The sequence below is a fragment of the Aotus nancymaae genome, unplaced genomic scaffold (genome assembly GCF_030222135.1).
Source record: "Aotus nancymaae isolate 86718 unplaced genomic scaffold, 86718_ANA_hifiasm-v0.15.2.pri h1tg000029l, whole genome shotgun sequence".
In the NCBI taxonomy this organism is placed as follows: domain Eukaryota; kingdom Metazoa; phylum Chordata; class Mammalia; order Primates; family Aotidae; genus Aotus; species Aotus nancymaae.
In genome coordinates, this window is record NW_026988442.1 from 18,281,523 (window position 1) to 18,297,392 (window position 15,870).

Below are 15,870 nucleotides of genomic sequence, written 5' to 3' on the forward strand. Positions count from 1 at the left end.
CACTTTGGGAGGCCGAGGCAGGTGGATCACTTGAGGTCAGGAGTTCGAGACCAGCCTGGCCAACATAGTGGAACCCTGTCTCTACTAAAAATGCAAAAATTAGCTGGAAGTGGTGACAGGTGCCTGTAGTCCCAGCGACTTGGGAGGCTGAGGCAGGAGAATTGCTTGAACCCAGGAAATGGAAGTTGCAGTGAGCCAAGATCGCGCCATTGTACTCCAGCCTGGGCGAAGAAGCAAGACTTTATTTCAAAAAGAAAAAAATCAAAACAAAAACAGAAGGACTAAGTAAAACATACATGGATATGTGTAACAAGGAGAGCAGGAGGAGGACGAAAAAAATGTAAGATAGGTGAGAATGGAAAACTGAGAGCAAAATGGCAAGAGACTTGAAGTGTTTTTGGAAAGGAATAATTGAAATATGGAATAGGCAGGCAGTTACCAACCGTAAGTAGGAAAGAGACAAAGGAAGACTTGTAAAATGTAGTATTCAAATGTGAAGGGCACTATGACTACATAATCTTGGAATTTTACTGTAGTCATTGTAAGACCATCAGCTAATCAAATTAGCATACCTAAAGAAATTTATCAAAGTTTCCAAATGTTTACACTAGAAGCACTGTTTCAAATGATTTGTGAGCTCCTAGAAAAGAACATTGATTTATGAGAAAGTTATTTTCATTTTATGTTACTGAGTCAATAAAGTTAATAAGTGTCTGTTGTTAGGTACCAGGGTTATAGTAGTGAACAAAATCTACAAGATTTCTGGTGCCCTAAAACTACTGTATAGAGGGGAAGACAGATGATTAAATAAGCAACCAGCCATAGTAAAGGGTGCTAATAGGGTCATTAAAGCATGTTATAGGAGCTATAGCAGGAAAACCTAATCTGATTTTAAGAAGGTGGCCTGGAGGAAAAGACATTTAAGCTGGTATTTAAGGTATGCATTAGCTCTAAGTAAAGAGGCAGAAGCAGATTGTCACTGACAAAATAATAATAACGTGTAAATTCTTCAGGGTAAAGAAAGTATTATATTTTCATGAAATTCATTATGGGGTCTAATATGCTTGGAGCTTAAGAGAAGGTAGACTGGTGATAGCCAGAGATGAGACCCATGGGCTCAAGTGTTTTAGAAGAACCTCAGTAAAATTGGATTAATTATAGAGATTGGGGATCTGTTTTGAAGGAAGTCAGTGCATTGTTTGTATGAGAATAATGAAGCCACTTTTCTCCTACCTGTACAAGAAGAAGACATAAACCCTTGAGGCACTTCCTAACCCAGTTCAGTTTCCTTAGGTCTTTAGAAGCTGAGGGTGACTAGGAATCAAGGAAGATTTCCTGACACCTCCTTTGGAATGTCTGAGACCTGCCTTCCCTAGCCACAGGGTAGATTAAGATTAATTTCTGGCTGCCAGCAAGTGGCATGCAGGTTGCATTTGATTCACTTATTGCTTCTTGACTAAATTTTCAGAAATTGTTTAAAAGTTTTACTTCTAGATGAAAATTTGAATTGCAAAAACTAGAAGTGGTTGTTAAGTCAGTTTCTTGGCACTCATAAGAATATGAAGGGATATGGGTAAACTAAATAGGTTTACGTCTAAAGAGACTGGTTTTGTGTTTAAGAGGTAATGACCTTGCAATGACTTGCAGTGGGTTTAGATGCAATGGATGTAACTTCCTATATTTTGACTTTCACAGGCCTCTGTAGGATCTTGGCATAGATTAGCATTGTGTGAATGACATCAGTGATCTGTGGACTGGCTGCATCACAGTCATTTGGAGGAATTTTTAGAAATAGTGATTCCAGGATTCTGCCTTCACTGATTTTAGTGTAGAAGGTCTAGAGCAAGCACAGAGAACCTTATTTTTAGGAGATTTCCCAGAAGATTTTGATATACTCTGCTCTCCACCCTTCCCCTTTCATTTTTAATTTGGAAAGGAATTCCTTGTTTTCCTTCCTTTAGAAGTGAATTTTTCAAGAGCAGCACTATTGCCATCTTGGGCCGGATAAGTTCTTTGTTATGAGGACTGTCCTGTGTATTTTAGAATATTTAGCAGCATCTTTAGCCTCTACCACAAGATATTTGTAGTGTGCCTTACCAGTTATGACAACCAAAAATGTTTCCAAGTGTTGCATGTCCGCTGAAGAGTAAAATGACCCCAGATGAGAATCACTGTTTTAGAATGAGGGACTCTTTGTGAGGCCTATCGAAAGCCCACACATTACATTTAGTGCTTAGTGAAGAGGAGAGAACTTTCTGGTCACTTCATTTTTCCTGGAATTCTCTTCTTTGGCCTAAGAAAAGGATATTTTCATACCCATTTATTAATTACACCTAATGTTGATTGAATTTTAGTAGGTTTTGTAGAATTTGTCAAGATCTATAATTAAATAATTGCATACCTACATAATATTTTTCACTAACCAGATGGTAAACTCTGTGAAGGCAGGGACACAGTGTCTGTTAGTAAACATGCCTTGTTCAGTAATTGTTTTGCCAGGAAGAGAGCTCAGAGCTTTACTTGCATTACTTCACAACCATTATTATTATCTCCACTTTATGAATTAAGAAACTGAGGCAGTGGGGTTAAAAAACTTGCCCAAGTCTCAGCCAATCCAAATCTGTCTAAATCAGGAGAATGCATTTTTCTCCATAGCGATATATCCTTAAGTTTATTCTGAGCTTGGACATGATTTGTCAGAAGCTTCAAAGGCTAACCAACTTTTATGAAGATTTATTTTGATACGTTCTTTTGTTTCCTTCATTATAGCTGATGATTGGTATGTATTTCAGATTTTAAAGAATGTGGAGTCTTCCAGAACTGTTCAGCCCCATTTCCTAGAATTTTTGCTTTCTCTTGGATGGTCAGTAGATGTGGGCAGACACCCTGGTTGGACTGGGCATGTTTCCACCAGTTGGTCTATTAATTGTTGTGATGATGGTGAAGGATCTCAACAAGGTAAAACACAATGTTTCATATGTCAGTTGTTTCTTGTTTTGTTAGTCTTGATTATTTTCCCCCTTTACTATGATTTATAGTCTTGTTAAAAACACAAAACCAGCCTGGGCACAGTGGCTCATACCTGTCTTTGGGAAGCCAAGGTGGGAGGATCGGCTGAGGCTGGGAGTTCAAGAGCAGCCTGGGCAACATAGCGAGACACCATCTCTGCAAAAAATGGAAACATTTGCTAGACTTGAGGGACATGCACTTGTAGTCCTACCTGCTCAGGAAGCTGAGGTGGGAAGATCACCTGAGGCCAGGAGTTGGAGCTATGATCATGCCACCGCATTCCAACCTGGGTGACAGCAACTCCCTGTCTCTAAAAAACAAAAAACCAAACAGACAAACAGAAGTATATAAAGGAAAATGATCCTTACCCTAATCCCAGTCCTGGCAGGGTAATTTAATAATAGTTTATATATTCTTCTAGACATTTTCAGTATATATGAAAGATACATATACACGTAATGATAGAGTTAATTAACACAAAATGACTGGCTTATTACCATGCTGATAATCTCCTTTTTTATAATATGAGTAAGATTCAATTTTTTATACAAATGCTATAATAAATATAGGTCATCCATACAAAACAATACAGCTTCCTAACAAGCATGTTTTGTCTAATAAGTAGTTTTCTATTAACCAGTGTGTTTTATCAACTGTGGCTGTCAAAAGAGTCACACTTAAAGGTTACATTCTTGGGATATTATACCAAAACCTTTGTGGTAAACAGCTGATCATCTCTGAGGATTTTTGCCCATTCTGAGAAACTGTAATCAGAATAACAAGTACCAGAGCAAGTATAAATTTAAACTTAAGACCTTTGCCCCACCTGGCTAATGCTTTCTGTTCCTGGGTTCCTGAGGTCACTGGAAAATTAATATTACTTCTCTAAAGTGATTAATGCCTATGTCCAGTGCACATTTTTCATTTTGATAAGTATGTCAATTGGATACTTATGGTTGCAAGTATCAGAAAACGTGACCCAAACTGCCTTAGATTTTGAAGGTTATTTATTGCCCATGTAACTAAAAATTCCAGAGGTTGGTTAAGTTTTTGGTGTCATTTGATCAGCATTCCTGTTTTATTTCTTTACAATTTTCCTTTAGCTTTGCTTTCTGTATTTTGACTTTTCTCCAGCTTGGCTTCTCTAATAGTGCAGAAAGGCAATTCCAGGCTTTACATTCACATACCACAGCAGCCTGAAGAGGAGAGATTAGCTAGATCTCAGAACCCCCTATTCCCCAAATCCAGAACTATATAGCAATTGGACTATCCCAAGCCTGTCCTTATGGCAAGAAAGATAGAATGACTCTGGTGGAGAGATACAGACAGGATAGAACTAGTATCGGATCAGTCCCACCTGCACATTTTGCCTGCTGCAGAATAGGGGTGGATAGAGTGGCTGCTGGGATAGTAACCACAGCGTCTACTACAGCAGATACAAAGTGCCTGCCTGGAGTCCACACTAGGAGTCAGAAAATTAAAGTTCATTCCTGTTTTTGTAAATAAAGTTTTATTGGAACTCGATCACATTCCAGTTATGGCAGCTTTCATGCTACAATGGCAGAATTTAGTAGTTGTGGCAAAGATCTTCCTACCACACCTAAAACATTAACTGTATGGTCCTTTACAGAAAAAGTTTGCTAACCTCTGGTTTAAGCTTTCTATTTGCCATACCTTCACCAGCATTAAGTATCTTCCAGTTTTTTAGGTGAGAAATTTTTAATTTTTAATAATGGTTGAGCATATCTTATCAGATTTTTATTTCCTGAGAAGTACTGGCTCATTTCCCTGCCCAATTTTGGTCAGATTGTTGGTCTTTTATGTATTACTGTTAGGACACTGAGGTCATTTTAATTGAGAACTATATAGCCCTCATGAGAATTTCTTTTGTTAATTCAGTCTTCCTAGCTTAGAGCAGATACTATTACCAAAACTGTCTGTATGTTTTTATACAATGTCACTGACCATTGAGGAAGGTGGAGCATAGGCCAATATGAGGAGCCATAGAGAGAGACCAGGGATAGAAATGTCTTGAAAGCAAGAGTCCAGAGACCACATGCACATGTGCACTCTCTCTCTTCTCCCTCTCTCTCCCTTCCCCTCCCCTTCCCCTCCCTCCTGCTGCTGCTGCTGCTGCTGCTTTCTTCTTTCTTTTTTCTTCTTTCTTCTTTCTTCTTTCTTCTTTCTTCTCTCTCTCTGCCTCTGTCTCTGCCTGCTTGCCTCTCTGGCCCAGCTCCCTTCTGAGGGACTGGGCTGGTCTTCCTTTTGATTATTTACCTACCTGATCCAAAGGACTACTCCCTTAATCTGCTTCATAAATTAAAAGCCTTGCTAATCAGAAGTGGTCTGATATATAGTTGTTTCAGAAATTATGAAATTAAGATTTTTTGATTTAAAAATAAAGACATTTAATACGCATTATATTTTCTTTCACACTAATTGGTTCTTGTTGGAAGCATATGTTTTATTTATCACTTTATTAGCCAGTTAACATTTCATGTAGCAAGATGATACTGGTTTTTTTCTACTTTATGAAGCAGTAATGTAGTGTTTCTTTTTCCTAGAAGAAGTGATTTCCTCTGAAGATACTGGAGCTAGCATTTTCAATGGACAGAAGAAGGTGCTGTATTATGCTGATGCCCTTACAGAAATAGCTTTTGTGGTTCCTTCTCCTGTGGAGTCCTTAAGTAAGAGCATTTTCTGCATGGTCCTATTTTAGGATCTATTTTTATATTCCTGGGTTGTGGGATATTACTGCATTGGAAGAGATTTTGAAGTGATCTGAGGCATTCTCTAGCTTCTAAGGCATTATAACAGATTATGCAGAAGTACAAGATATCTTCTCAAGTTTCTTACAGAAAGTAGTTAAAGACAAGCAGACTGACCCTCTGATAATCTTTAAATAGTGAAGGAATCCCACTTCAACCCCTGTTTTGCTTTCTTTAATCTAATTAGTTTAATCAATACATAGGCTTATTTTCCAATTCATTTCTTTCTCCAATTACGAGTGATCCCTCACCTACTCTCTATTTCCATATGAGAGCTTTTGCACGGAACCACGTAGTATCCTACAACTAGAAGGATCTCATGATAGCATCTGACCATTCTTCTAACACTGAGAAAGAGAAACTTTTAAGTAGCCTGGAAAAGATGGTGGTCAAGAATTTGCTTTTTAAGGATTGGGAGTAATTATTACTTCTTTTTTTTTTTTTTCTTGAGACAGAGTTTCGCTCTTGTTACCCAGGCTGGAGTGCAATGGCACGATCTCGGCTCACCGCAACCTCCGCCTCCTGGGTTCAGGCAGTTCTCCTGCTCAGCCTCCTGAGTAGCTGGGATTACAAGCACACGCCACCATGCCCAGCTAATTTTTTGTATTTTTAGTAGAGACAGGGTTTCACCATGTTGACCAGGATGGTCTCGATCTCTTGACCTCGTGATCCACCCGCCTCGGCCTCCCAAAGTGCTGGGATTACAGGCGTGAGCCACCGTGCCCGGCTACTTCTTAGTCTGAACTCACAGTTTTGTTTTGCCCAGAACCTTTGCTTTTTGCAAATTAAGCCTGTTTCTTCATGCCTGACCAAGTAGGTGGTCAGGCAGTAGGTAGGAAACTTAACCTTCTTCTTTGAGATCATTTGTAGGATGGGATCCTATACATCAGGATTTCACAGTCTCATCTCCAGACTGATGACTTTTGTTGTGCCCTACCTTGGTAGCTTCTTAACCTTTGTACTTTGACCCTTGATTTCTCACTCTAGGCCCCTCCCTGTCTTACTCTCTGGGGCCAACTGTATCCCTGGAAGGTTGGACCTTCCATAGTTTAGATTTGTATTATAGCAGCTATTGGGCTTCCTGTCAAGGTTTTGGTTTACTACTATAATTCCAGAAACCAGAACCTGTCCATCCTCTTTGAGGACATACCTGCCTGGTTTCTCTAGCCTAGCCTGTTAGTACCAGGCAGGTCCTCTCAGAGCTAGAGCCTTGTCCTTTCACTGTAGCTCCTCCAATTGGGTCTTTGTCTTCTGTTGTGAAACATCCCCTATGCCAACTGTGCCCACTCCAGCTCAGCTTCCTCCTATTTCTGATATTTGAGGTTTTTTTTTTTTTTTTTTTTTTGGATGGGCTAGAGGATAACTTCCTGTGTGCTTATCTCCAACCAGATTGCTCTTAATCACAGAGACTAGGTCTGTTGTAGCTTCTGGATGTCTCAATGCCTATTTGGCACAATGCTACACGATTGAATGTGTAGATGTCTCAATGCCTATTTGTCACAATGCTACATGATTGAATGTGTAATCAAAATAATTCAGAGAGTAATAATGGCATTTATTACATTCTGCATCTGAAAAGTAAAATATTTTCTAGTCTTATTTTAGTTATCTGTAGAGTAGGAGCTGGCAAACTACAGTGGCACAAGCCAAATGCAGCCAATAATGGATTTTACATTCTTAAAGGGTTACAAATAAAATACAAAGAAGAATATGCAAGAGATCTGTATGGCCAGCAAAGCCTAAAATACTTAGTACTGAAGTTCATCAGCTCTTGCTCTAGAAGCAATGCTTTAAGTGACTTAAGTGAGACTGGTGAGCATAATTACTTTTAACACTCTTGCTCCAAATAAGTGGTATGTATTATAGTTGCTTTTTTCATTTACCCTGTAGCTGATTCATTGGAAAGTAACATCTCAGACCAAGATAGTGATTCAAATATGGATCTTATGCCAGGAATTCTGAAACAGCCATCCCTGACACTTGAGCTTTTCCCCAATCATACAGACAATCTTAATTCCTCACAGAGGGTAAGTTACTTTGTTGATATGTCTCCAAAATTTTGTAGTGGAATGGGGGTGATTATAGAATCTTGCCTGAAAAGCTTTTAACTTTAACCCAGAGAGTAATTATATTAGAGTACTGATTCCTTAGTAACATAATTTTTAAAAATAAAATTCTCACAGTTTTCTCTTTTTCAGCCTGCAACAAATAGTTCATTCTGAGACAGCCTTTGTAGTTTCTCTTGATTTCACCATTCTGGTCCCATCTCTCTCCCCTGTTCCTTTTTAAGCCTAGGTTTAAATTTTGTCCCTGAATATCCGCTAAAGTTATTACAGTAACTACATGTTTTTTTGTCTTTAATCTTATAATGTTCATCTTAAACAAGTCTGACCGTATAAAAATAGGAACATTTTGGAGAATAACTCAGTATGTGGATAAATATTCTGAGTGAGGAACACAGCTCCTACTACAAGAAGAGCTTTTTGCTTTTATCTTTTTTCTGACCTTATCAGCGAATGTTACTTCTTTATCTGTGTTTTACCCTCATGTTATCTCTTCATCTTTACTGAAAATCGATACCCATAAGTGATAGCAAAAGTACAGGATCAGGTCAGAAGTGTAGGAAGATTGACTTAGAACAAATCATAACAAAGACGGAAGTGTCAGCTTGACCAAAGGTGTTCCTCCATTGTGCAGGATTTTAGGTTGGCTTTCTTCCACAGTGAAAATTATTTTTAATGTAGGTGTATGCTTCAAAGAGAGCACAGGGAAGTTTTTACCTTTAAAATTGATTTAGGAAAAAATGCCAGGTGGTGTAATAGTCCCTGGAGTAGACTGATTTGTAAATTAGAAGGTTTTTTTTTTTTTTTTTTTTTTATTGCATTTTAGGTTTTGGGGTACATGTGAAAAACATGCAAGGTTGTTGCATAGGTGCATACGTGGCAGTGTGATTTGCTGCCTTCCTCCCCTTCACCCATATCTGGCATTTCTCCCCATGCTATCCCTCCCCAACTCCCCACCCCCCCGCTGTCCCCCCCACTCCCCCACAACAGACCCCTGTGTATAGTGGTCCCCTCCCTGTGTCCATGTGTTCTCCTTGTTCAACACCCGCCTATGAGTGAGAACATGTGGTGTTTGATTTTGTGTTCTTGTGTCAGTTTGCTGAGAATGATGGTTTCCAGGTTCATCCATGTCCCTACAAAGGACGCGAACTCCTCGTTTTTAATGGCTGCATAATATTCCGTGGTGTATATGTGCCACATTTTTCCTGTCCAGTCTATCATCGATGGGCATTTGGGAAATTAGAAGTTTTTAAAAGTTTTTTACAGAATACAGTTTAGAGATGAGCAGTCAGTATTGCATGGCAATGCAAGATTTTAGCTAAATCTAATACTTAAAATTTTTTTTTATTTGAGATTTGTGGACAGATCTAGTATGCAGTGATTAGCTGCCTTTATACTCATTTTCTGAATGACAGCATAGTTATTCCTCAGAACCCAGATAAAGCACCATGTTTTTATTTCTCACTTATACTGTAGTTTGCAGACACTAACAAACTAAAAAAGAAAAAAAAAGCAAAATCATATGGTTATCTCAATAGATTGGGGAAAAAGCAGTTGACAAAAATTCAATACTCATTTATGAGAAAAGTTCTCAGCCAACTATGAATAGAACTTTCTCAACTGGATGCAGAGCATCTACTAAAAACCTATAGCTAACGATTATACTTATACATTATACATTATTCTTGAATGCTTTTCCTCTGAGATGGAGGACAAGGCAAGGATGTCTGTTTTTACCACTTCCATTCAACATGGTAGAGGAGGACCTACACAGAGAAGTAAGACAAAAGGAGCTACAGTACATAAAGATTAGAAACAAAGAAGTGAAACTGTATGTATTTGCAGATGACATGATCATGTAAGTAGAAAACCCTGAGGAATCTTTTTTTCAAATCCACTAGAACTATTGAGGTGAGTTTAGCAAGATTATAGGAAAAAAGTCAGGGTAAAATTTTAAGATAACCCCCCGTGACCTTTGCCTGTGTATAATGTCCTTTCCTGTGACTATGATAAGATATCCATGATTATGGTACATTATTTGGCAAAGGAATTTTGTGGGTTTAATTAGGTCATTTTGAGTTAATCAGAAGGGAGATTTTCCAGGTAGACCTGACCTAATCACAGGAGTTCTTTAGGGTTAGAGGTCAGAGATGGAAGAAGTCAGAGAGTCAAAGCTGATTAGGAGTCTTGATGCTAAGAAAGTAGTCTGTGAATGTGGCCCGATGTCTGTCACTAGTTGGAGAGAAATCTATTGCTCCTGCCATTTTCTGTGACTGTCAGAGTAGATAAAAGCATCTGGGGACTTGGCATGGAGTCTGATCATCTGGTAAAGACATGTTTATTTCTGTGCTAATAAAGCAGTTTTAATTTCAAAATTCGCCTAAAGTGTGAGATTCTCCCCTCTGTACACATGAGCTTTGATTAGGACTTTAGCATAAACTTAGCTCTGCTGCATGCCTCTAAAGAGGTGCAGCTCAGAGTTCCAGTTTGCTAAAGGAGAGCCACATAGTCCTGTTAGCCTTGCAATGAAACTTTGAGTTGATTAGGGTGGCGGGAAGCCAGAAGCACACTGCGTGGTAACGAAGGCCCAAACAACTCTTATTTTTCTTTCTACTGACGAGAAAAAGGAATTAGGCATAGATTGCAGTAGGAGACATTTAGTCTGGGAACTAGGAATAACTTGCTGAAGGGACATTTTAGAGATTAGGATCCCCAGGCAAGTAGTGATGTTTCTGTGATGGGGAAGCATACTGCTCTCTGGCCCTAGTAGAGACAGACTCAAATCCTTTAAGCCCTCATTAAGACACTGTGTGTAAATTTTGTTTTTATTAATGCAAATTCTAATTATTCAGTATTTCTTTCATTTTTTTCCTTTCACAATTTTAAGCCTTCATTTTCTTGTCCTAGGTTAAGACTGATGAACAGGAGCCAAAGAAGAGCTTTGTTGCAAATATATACACTTTTTCCTAAAGTGATTTTTCCATGACCTGATACTTGTATCACTGAGCATCTTGATAAATGAATAACTGGGTGGTTTTATTAAGCCAGTTTTGTTGTTGTTGTTGATATTATTTTTTCCCGCTCTCCGTCTTCCTTTCCATACAGCTCAGTCCCAGTTCCAGATTGAGGAAACTGCCTCAGGGTCGCCCTGTTCCTCCCCTTGGACCTGAGACAAGAGTTTCTGTAGTCTGGGTGGAACGCTATGATGATATAGGTACTGTATGAGGACTCTGTCCATAAATAAAATGACAATGACTTGTTAAATGTCTACAGGAATGGGCACATAAGCATGGTGTGGTGGCCAGGAGCTAGTCCTGGAGTTCAGCAAGCCTGGGTTTGCACCCCAGCTCCACACTCAGTTTCTTTAAGCCTTAAATTACTCCTCTGTTAAATCCTGGTACTTTTTTCATAGTTGTGAAGATTTGATGAGACTAATAGATACAAAACCTTTAGCTATTCATGTTGGCATCACAATCAGTGGTTTGTTGCCAGTTGGTCTCAGTCATCCCAGGACCTTTGAAAAGGGGAAGGGCAAGCACTTCACTTACCCTCTCTTCACCTACTGCCTAGTTTTAGTATAAAGCTTAATTTGTCCTTAAGAATTACACTCTGGGTAAGTTTTTATGATTTTTACGTAGGCAACGTTAGAGCATTAGAAATGTATACTTTGTGTAGAATCCCACACAGCCCAGTTTGTGGGAAAAAGTGTGATAGTTACTTTTCAACCAAGCCCTCAAAGACCACAGGACATATTTTCTAAAAACTCTTTGCTTTAGATGAAATTAGCTAAAAAATGTCTTGTAGGAGAATTTTTTAATTTGTAGAGACTAATTAAGATGATATTTCAGGACAGCACAGTCCATATATTTGCCACTGATTTACGTAAAGAGATTAGAAAATTAGGTTTCCTATTATCTGTTCGGGAAAATTGGGGAGATATTAATTGTAATGCTGTCATTTTCTTCCAGAAAACTTTCCCCTCTCAGAGCTGATGACAGAGATCAGTACTGGTGTGGAAACTACTGCAAATAGTAGCACTTCACTGAGGTACACTCTATTTGCTTGAAGTTCATCAGCATGTTTTTTTTTTAATATATTGATTGCAGCTTAACAAATAATTACGAAAGAGTTGTAGACAATTAGAAATAAAAATAGAGAAAAATGATCAAAGAAAGAAGTTTGTCTGTAATGTACAAAGTTATCAAACTACTATAGCATGGATTTTTTAAAGCCACTTATTTAGGTATGACTGATTGACATGTTAAAAGCTATACATATTTAATGTGTACAACTTGATGAATTTTGAGATAAGTATGTATCCATGAAACCATCACAACAATCTATTCCATGAACATGTCTGTCATCTCCAAAGTTTCCTCCTGCCCACTTCATTCGTTATTACTTTGTGATAAGAACACTTAACATAAAATCTACCCTCTTAACAAATTTTTAAGTACACAATACTGTATTATTAGCTATAGTCACTATACTCTACTGTTGATCTCTAGAACTTATTGCATGACTGAAACTTTACATCGTTTGGCTAATACCTCCCCATTTTTCCCTCCTTCCAGTTCGTGACAACTAGCATTCTGCTCTCAGCTTCTCTGAGTCTAACTATTTTAGATTCATCATATAAGTGATATCATTTGCAATTCGTCTTTTTTTGCCTGCCTTATACTTAGCATAAGGTACTCTAGACTCATCTATGTTGTCACAAATGGCAGGATTTCCATTTTAAGACTGAATAATATTTCATTGTATGTGTACACCACATTTTCCTTATCTGTTTATCCATTGATGGATATTTAGGTTGCTTCCATGGCTTAGCTGTTGTGAATAATGCTGCAGTGAAAATGCCAGTGCTGCTATCTCTTTGAGATCCTAGCTTTAGTTGCTCTGGATATATACCCTGAAGTGGGATTGTTGGATCGTATGGACATTCTATTTTTAATTTTTTGAGGAAGGATACTGTTTTCCACAGTGGCTGCATCAGTTTATATTTCCACCAACAGCATACAAGGGGATTCCCTTTTCTCTACATTCTCGCCAACACTTGTTTTCTTTTGGTTTTTTTGAAAATGGCCATCCTACCTGGAATGAGTGCTATCTCATCAAGATTTTGATTTGCATTTCTCTGATGATAAGTGACATTGGGTGCTTTAGCAAATTTTTTTTTTTTTTTTTTTTGAGACAGAGTTTCGCTCTTGTTACCCAGGCTGGAGTGCAATGGCGCGATCTCGGCTCACCGCAACCTCCGCCTCCTGGGTTCAGGCAATTCTCCTGCCTCAGCCTCCTGAGTAGCTGGGATTACAGGCACGCGCCACCATGCCCAGCTAATTTTTTTGTATTAGTAGAGACGGGGTTTCACCATGTTGACCAGGATGGTCTCGATCTCTTGACCTCGTGATCCACCCGCCTCGGCCTCCCAAAGTGCTGGGATTACAGGCTTGAGCCACCTTGCCCGGCCGCAAGATTTTTAATAGTATAATTAATTGCTGTTTTACATTTATCTAGAGCAAAAAGAAAATGGAGTAGAGGCAATTAAATATTAATAAAGACCGTAATAATAGGGTAGCAATATTAGATTGAAATAATGGAGTTAAATTGGCCAAAACAATGGGCAAAGTAGCAGTTAAAATATCCTAAACCATATGAGCTACTTTACGGAAAAATGTTTCTAAGTAAAATGTAATACTAACTTTATAATTGGGTTAAAATTTCTGTTTTACCTGCCCATATGCAAGAAGGATAAAAAGAGAATAATCTGATACTAAGAATGGTAACAATGTATTTGTATAGGCTTTGTAGTTTTCAAGGTTTGCTTGCTTGTTTTTCATTTATAACTCTTACGAGTTCAACAGTTGTTTTCCCTGTTTTACTAGTGGGATAAAATAGGCTCAAAGAGGTTATTCCTCAGTATCACACATCCAGTAAATGCAGGAGAAACTACCTGAATCCAGGCCTTTGACCCCAAATGCTTTGGTCCTGCATCTTTCTCATCACAGAGCTACCCTCAAATTTGATATTTTAAGTTCCTTCTAGTTATATGAGCTGGTTCAAATTGCATGAATTTATTCTAATATTGTTAGATGATTGTTGTTGAAATGAAGTCAGTAAAAATGATTGATTTTAGCATTATCATCTTAAAAAACTTCTAGAAGAGGGCAGGTCATTCCTAAAACATCGATGTTTTCTATGCTTTGGTGTTTTAAAACAAGTTACAGATATCTTAACATTCCAAATATATTAGTATGCATCTGAAAAGTAAGAACACTTTTCAGATAGCTAAACATAACTTTGCAATAATGTTAGTAATACTTTCTTGATATTATCTAATAGCCAACATTCAAATTTCTTCATTCGTACTAAAAGATTCTTTACAATTGGTAAAGAATTCACTCCGGGACTGTGTATCTGGTTTTAATTCCTTCAGTCTCTTTTAATCTGGAACAGAACTTTTTTCTTTATGACACCAGCTTGCTAAAGAAGAGAGTATGGAATACTCAATGATGTAACTGAGCGAGTTAGAAGGAATGCGCCATGATCTGAGTTCTAAATTAAGAGTCCTTTATTGATTTGCCGGCGACCAAGTGACGGCTAATGTTTAAAATTCTCTCGGCCCTGAGGAAGGGGCTTGATTATCTTTTATACCTTGATTTAGGTAGGGGACGGGGAGTCTAGTTGAAGCGGAATTTTACAGAAGCAGAAAAGCAGGTTAGAGGAAGGGGCTGCAGGCACAGGAGGTTTTCATACCATTACCAAGAATGGGGGCCATCAGGCTCCTTCTACACAATGATCAAAGGGAAACTTTTTTCTTAAAATAGCAGGGGGGAGGTATGCCAAGCAGGATGTGGTTACAATGGTTACAAGTGTTAGGAACAGTGCTTCAACACTTCTAAGTACAGCATGACCCAGCTATGCACTCAGGGGCTGTGGTAGGGAGGGGGAAGCCAGGTTGGAGTTTACAGCTAAGGTGGAGTCAGTGATGCTAGCCCAGGGTAGGTTATTGCATCATGAGTAGACTTTTCTAGAACTAGTTTAGAAGAGACTTTACTTATCGTATACTTTCTTTGTCGTTTTCATTTTTTAAAATAATAATAATAATAATAATAAATTTGGGACAAGGTCTCACCATGTTGCCCAGGCTGGTCTCCAACTCCTGGGCTCAAGCAATCTTCCTGCCTCAGCCTTTCAAGTTTTTATCTTTTTAGGTCAAAAGTTGTAATACAGTTTGATAGTAAAATGTATATTTTATTGGTAGATTAGCAAAGTTTATAATTTGCCTTGGGGACAGAATTACTCCAGGATTGATTTTTCTTTTTTTTAAATATCTTGAAAGATTGATTCAGTGTTGCTTTGGCCAAAATTACTTTACCTATATAGAAAGAAAATTCACTAGATTGCAAGAAGACCCCAACAGGTAGCTCATAAATAACATGAGTTCCCTCTAGATAGGTTGGCCTATCTCTGGTGTGTAATGAGTAACTCACCCCTCCATAGGGGCAGTTGCTGACTTTAGCATCTGCTGCCTGGCCAGAGGCTGTGAGGGCTTTGGCCCTGCCACAATGTGGTCATTTATCACCTTAGCTGAGAAGGACACTTGCAGCTGGCTTAGATTCATGGCTCTCCCAACCTCCTTGACTATGCTGGAATTCCCTGTACTCTGGCCAGCCACACTTTTGTGTTCCCTATAAGAAAAGGAACTAAAGTAAAAGTCCCATAGCTGGTTGCTAGATTCTTAACTCCATGCAGTAGAGTTCTCTGGCCTCTCCTTCCACTCCATGTCCCTAGTGGTTTTACAAGTATATATATTTTTTCAGCTCCTTTCTGTTAGCTTAGAAAGCCTGACCCAGTAATGGACCTTTAGGACCAGGTGTTATGGCGGGCAGCAACATGGACTCCCAGAAAGCTGATTCTGAGCAGACTGACCCCTTGGCTTTTCTCAGACCACTGCCAGGCAACAGGTCCCTTTAGTAATATTATGCTATATATGTGAGAGACTTCAAGTCTTGGGTGTCTGGGATAAA

At 38.6% G+C, this 15,870-nt stretch overlaps 1 protein-coding gene across 6 annotated transcripts in view; it reads left to right on the forward strand.

Annotated features, from left to right (window-relative positions):
• Positions 1-15,870, forward strand: part of RALGAPB (Ral GTPase activating protein non-catalytic subunit beta) — a 90,207-nt gene that overhangs the window by 69,643 nt on the left and 4,694 nt on the right. For 4 of the 6 annotated variants that reach the window (XM_012455026.3, XM_012455027.3, XM_021665726.2 and 1 more), the window contains 5 exons: positions 2,793-2,958; positions 5,574-5,696; positions 7,668-7,804; positions 10,946-11,054; positions 11,809-11,887. In XM_012455026.3, coding sequence (XP_012310449.2) covers positions 2,793-2,958; positions 5,574-5,696; positions 7,668-7,804; positions 10,946-11,054; positions 11,809-11,887 — 614 coding nt within the window. The remainder of the gene's footprint in view (positions 1-2,792; positions 2,959-5,573; positions 5,697-7,667; positions 7,805-10,945; positions 11,055-11,808; positions 11,888-15,870) is intronic. The other 2 variants (XM_064382432.1, XM_012455029.2) reach the window with 1 other exon arrangement.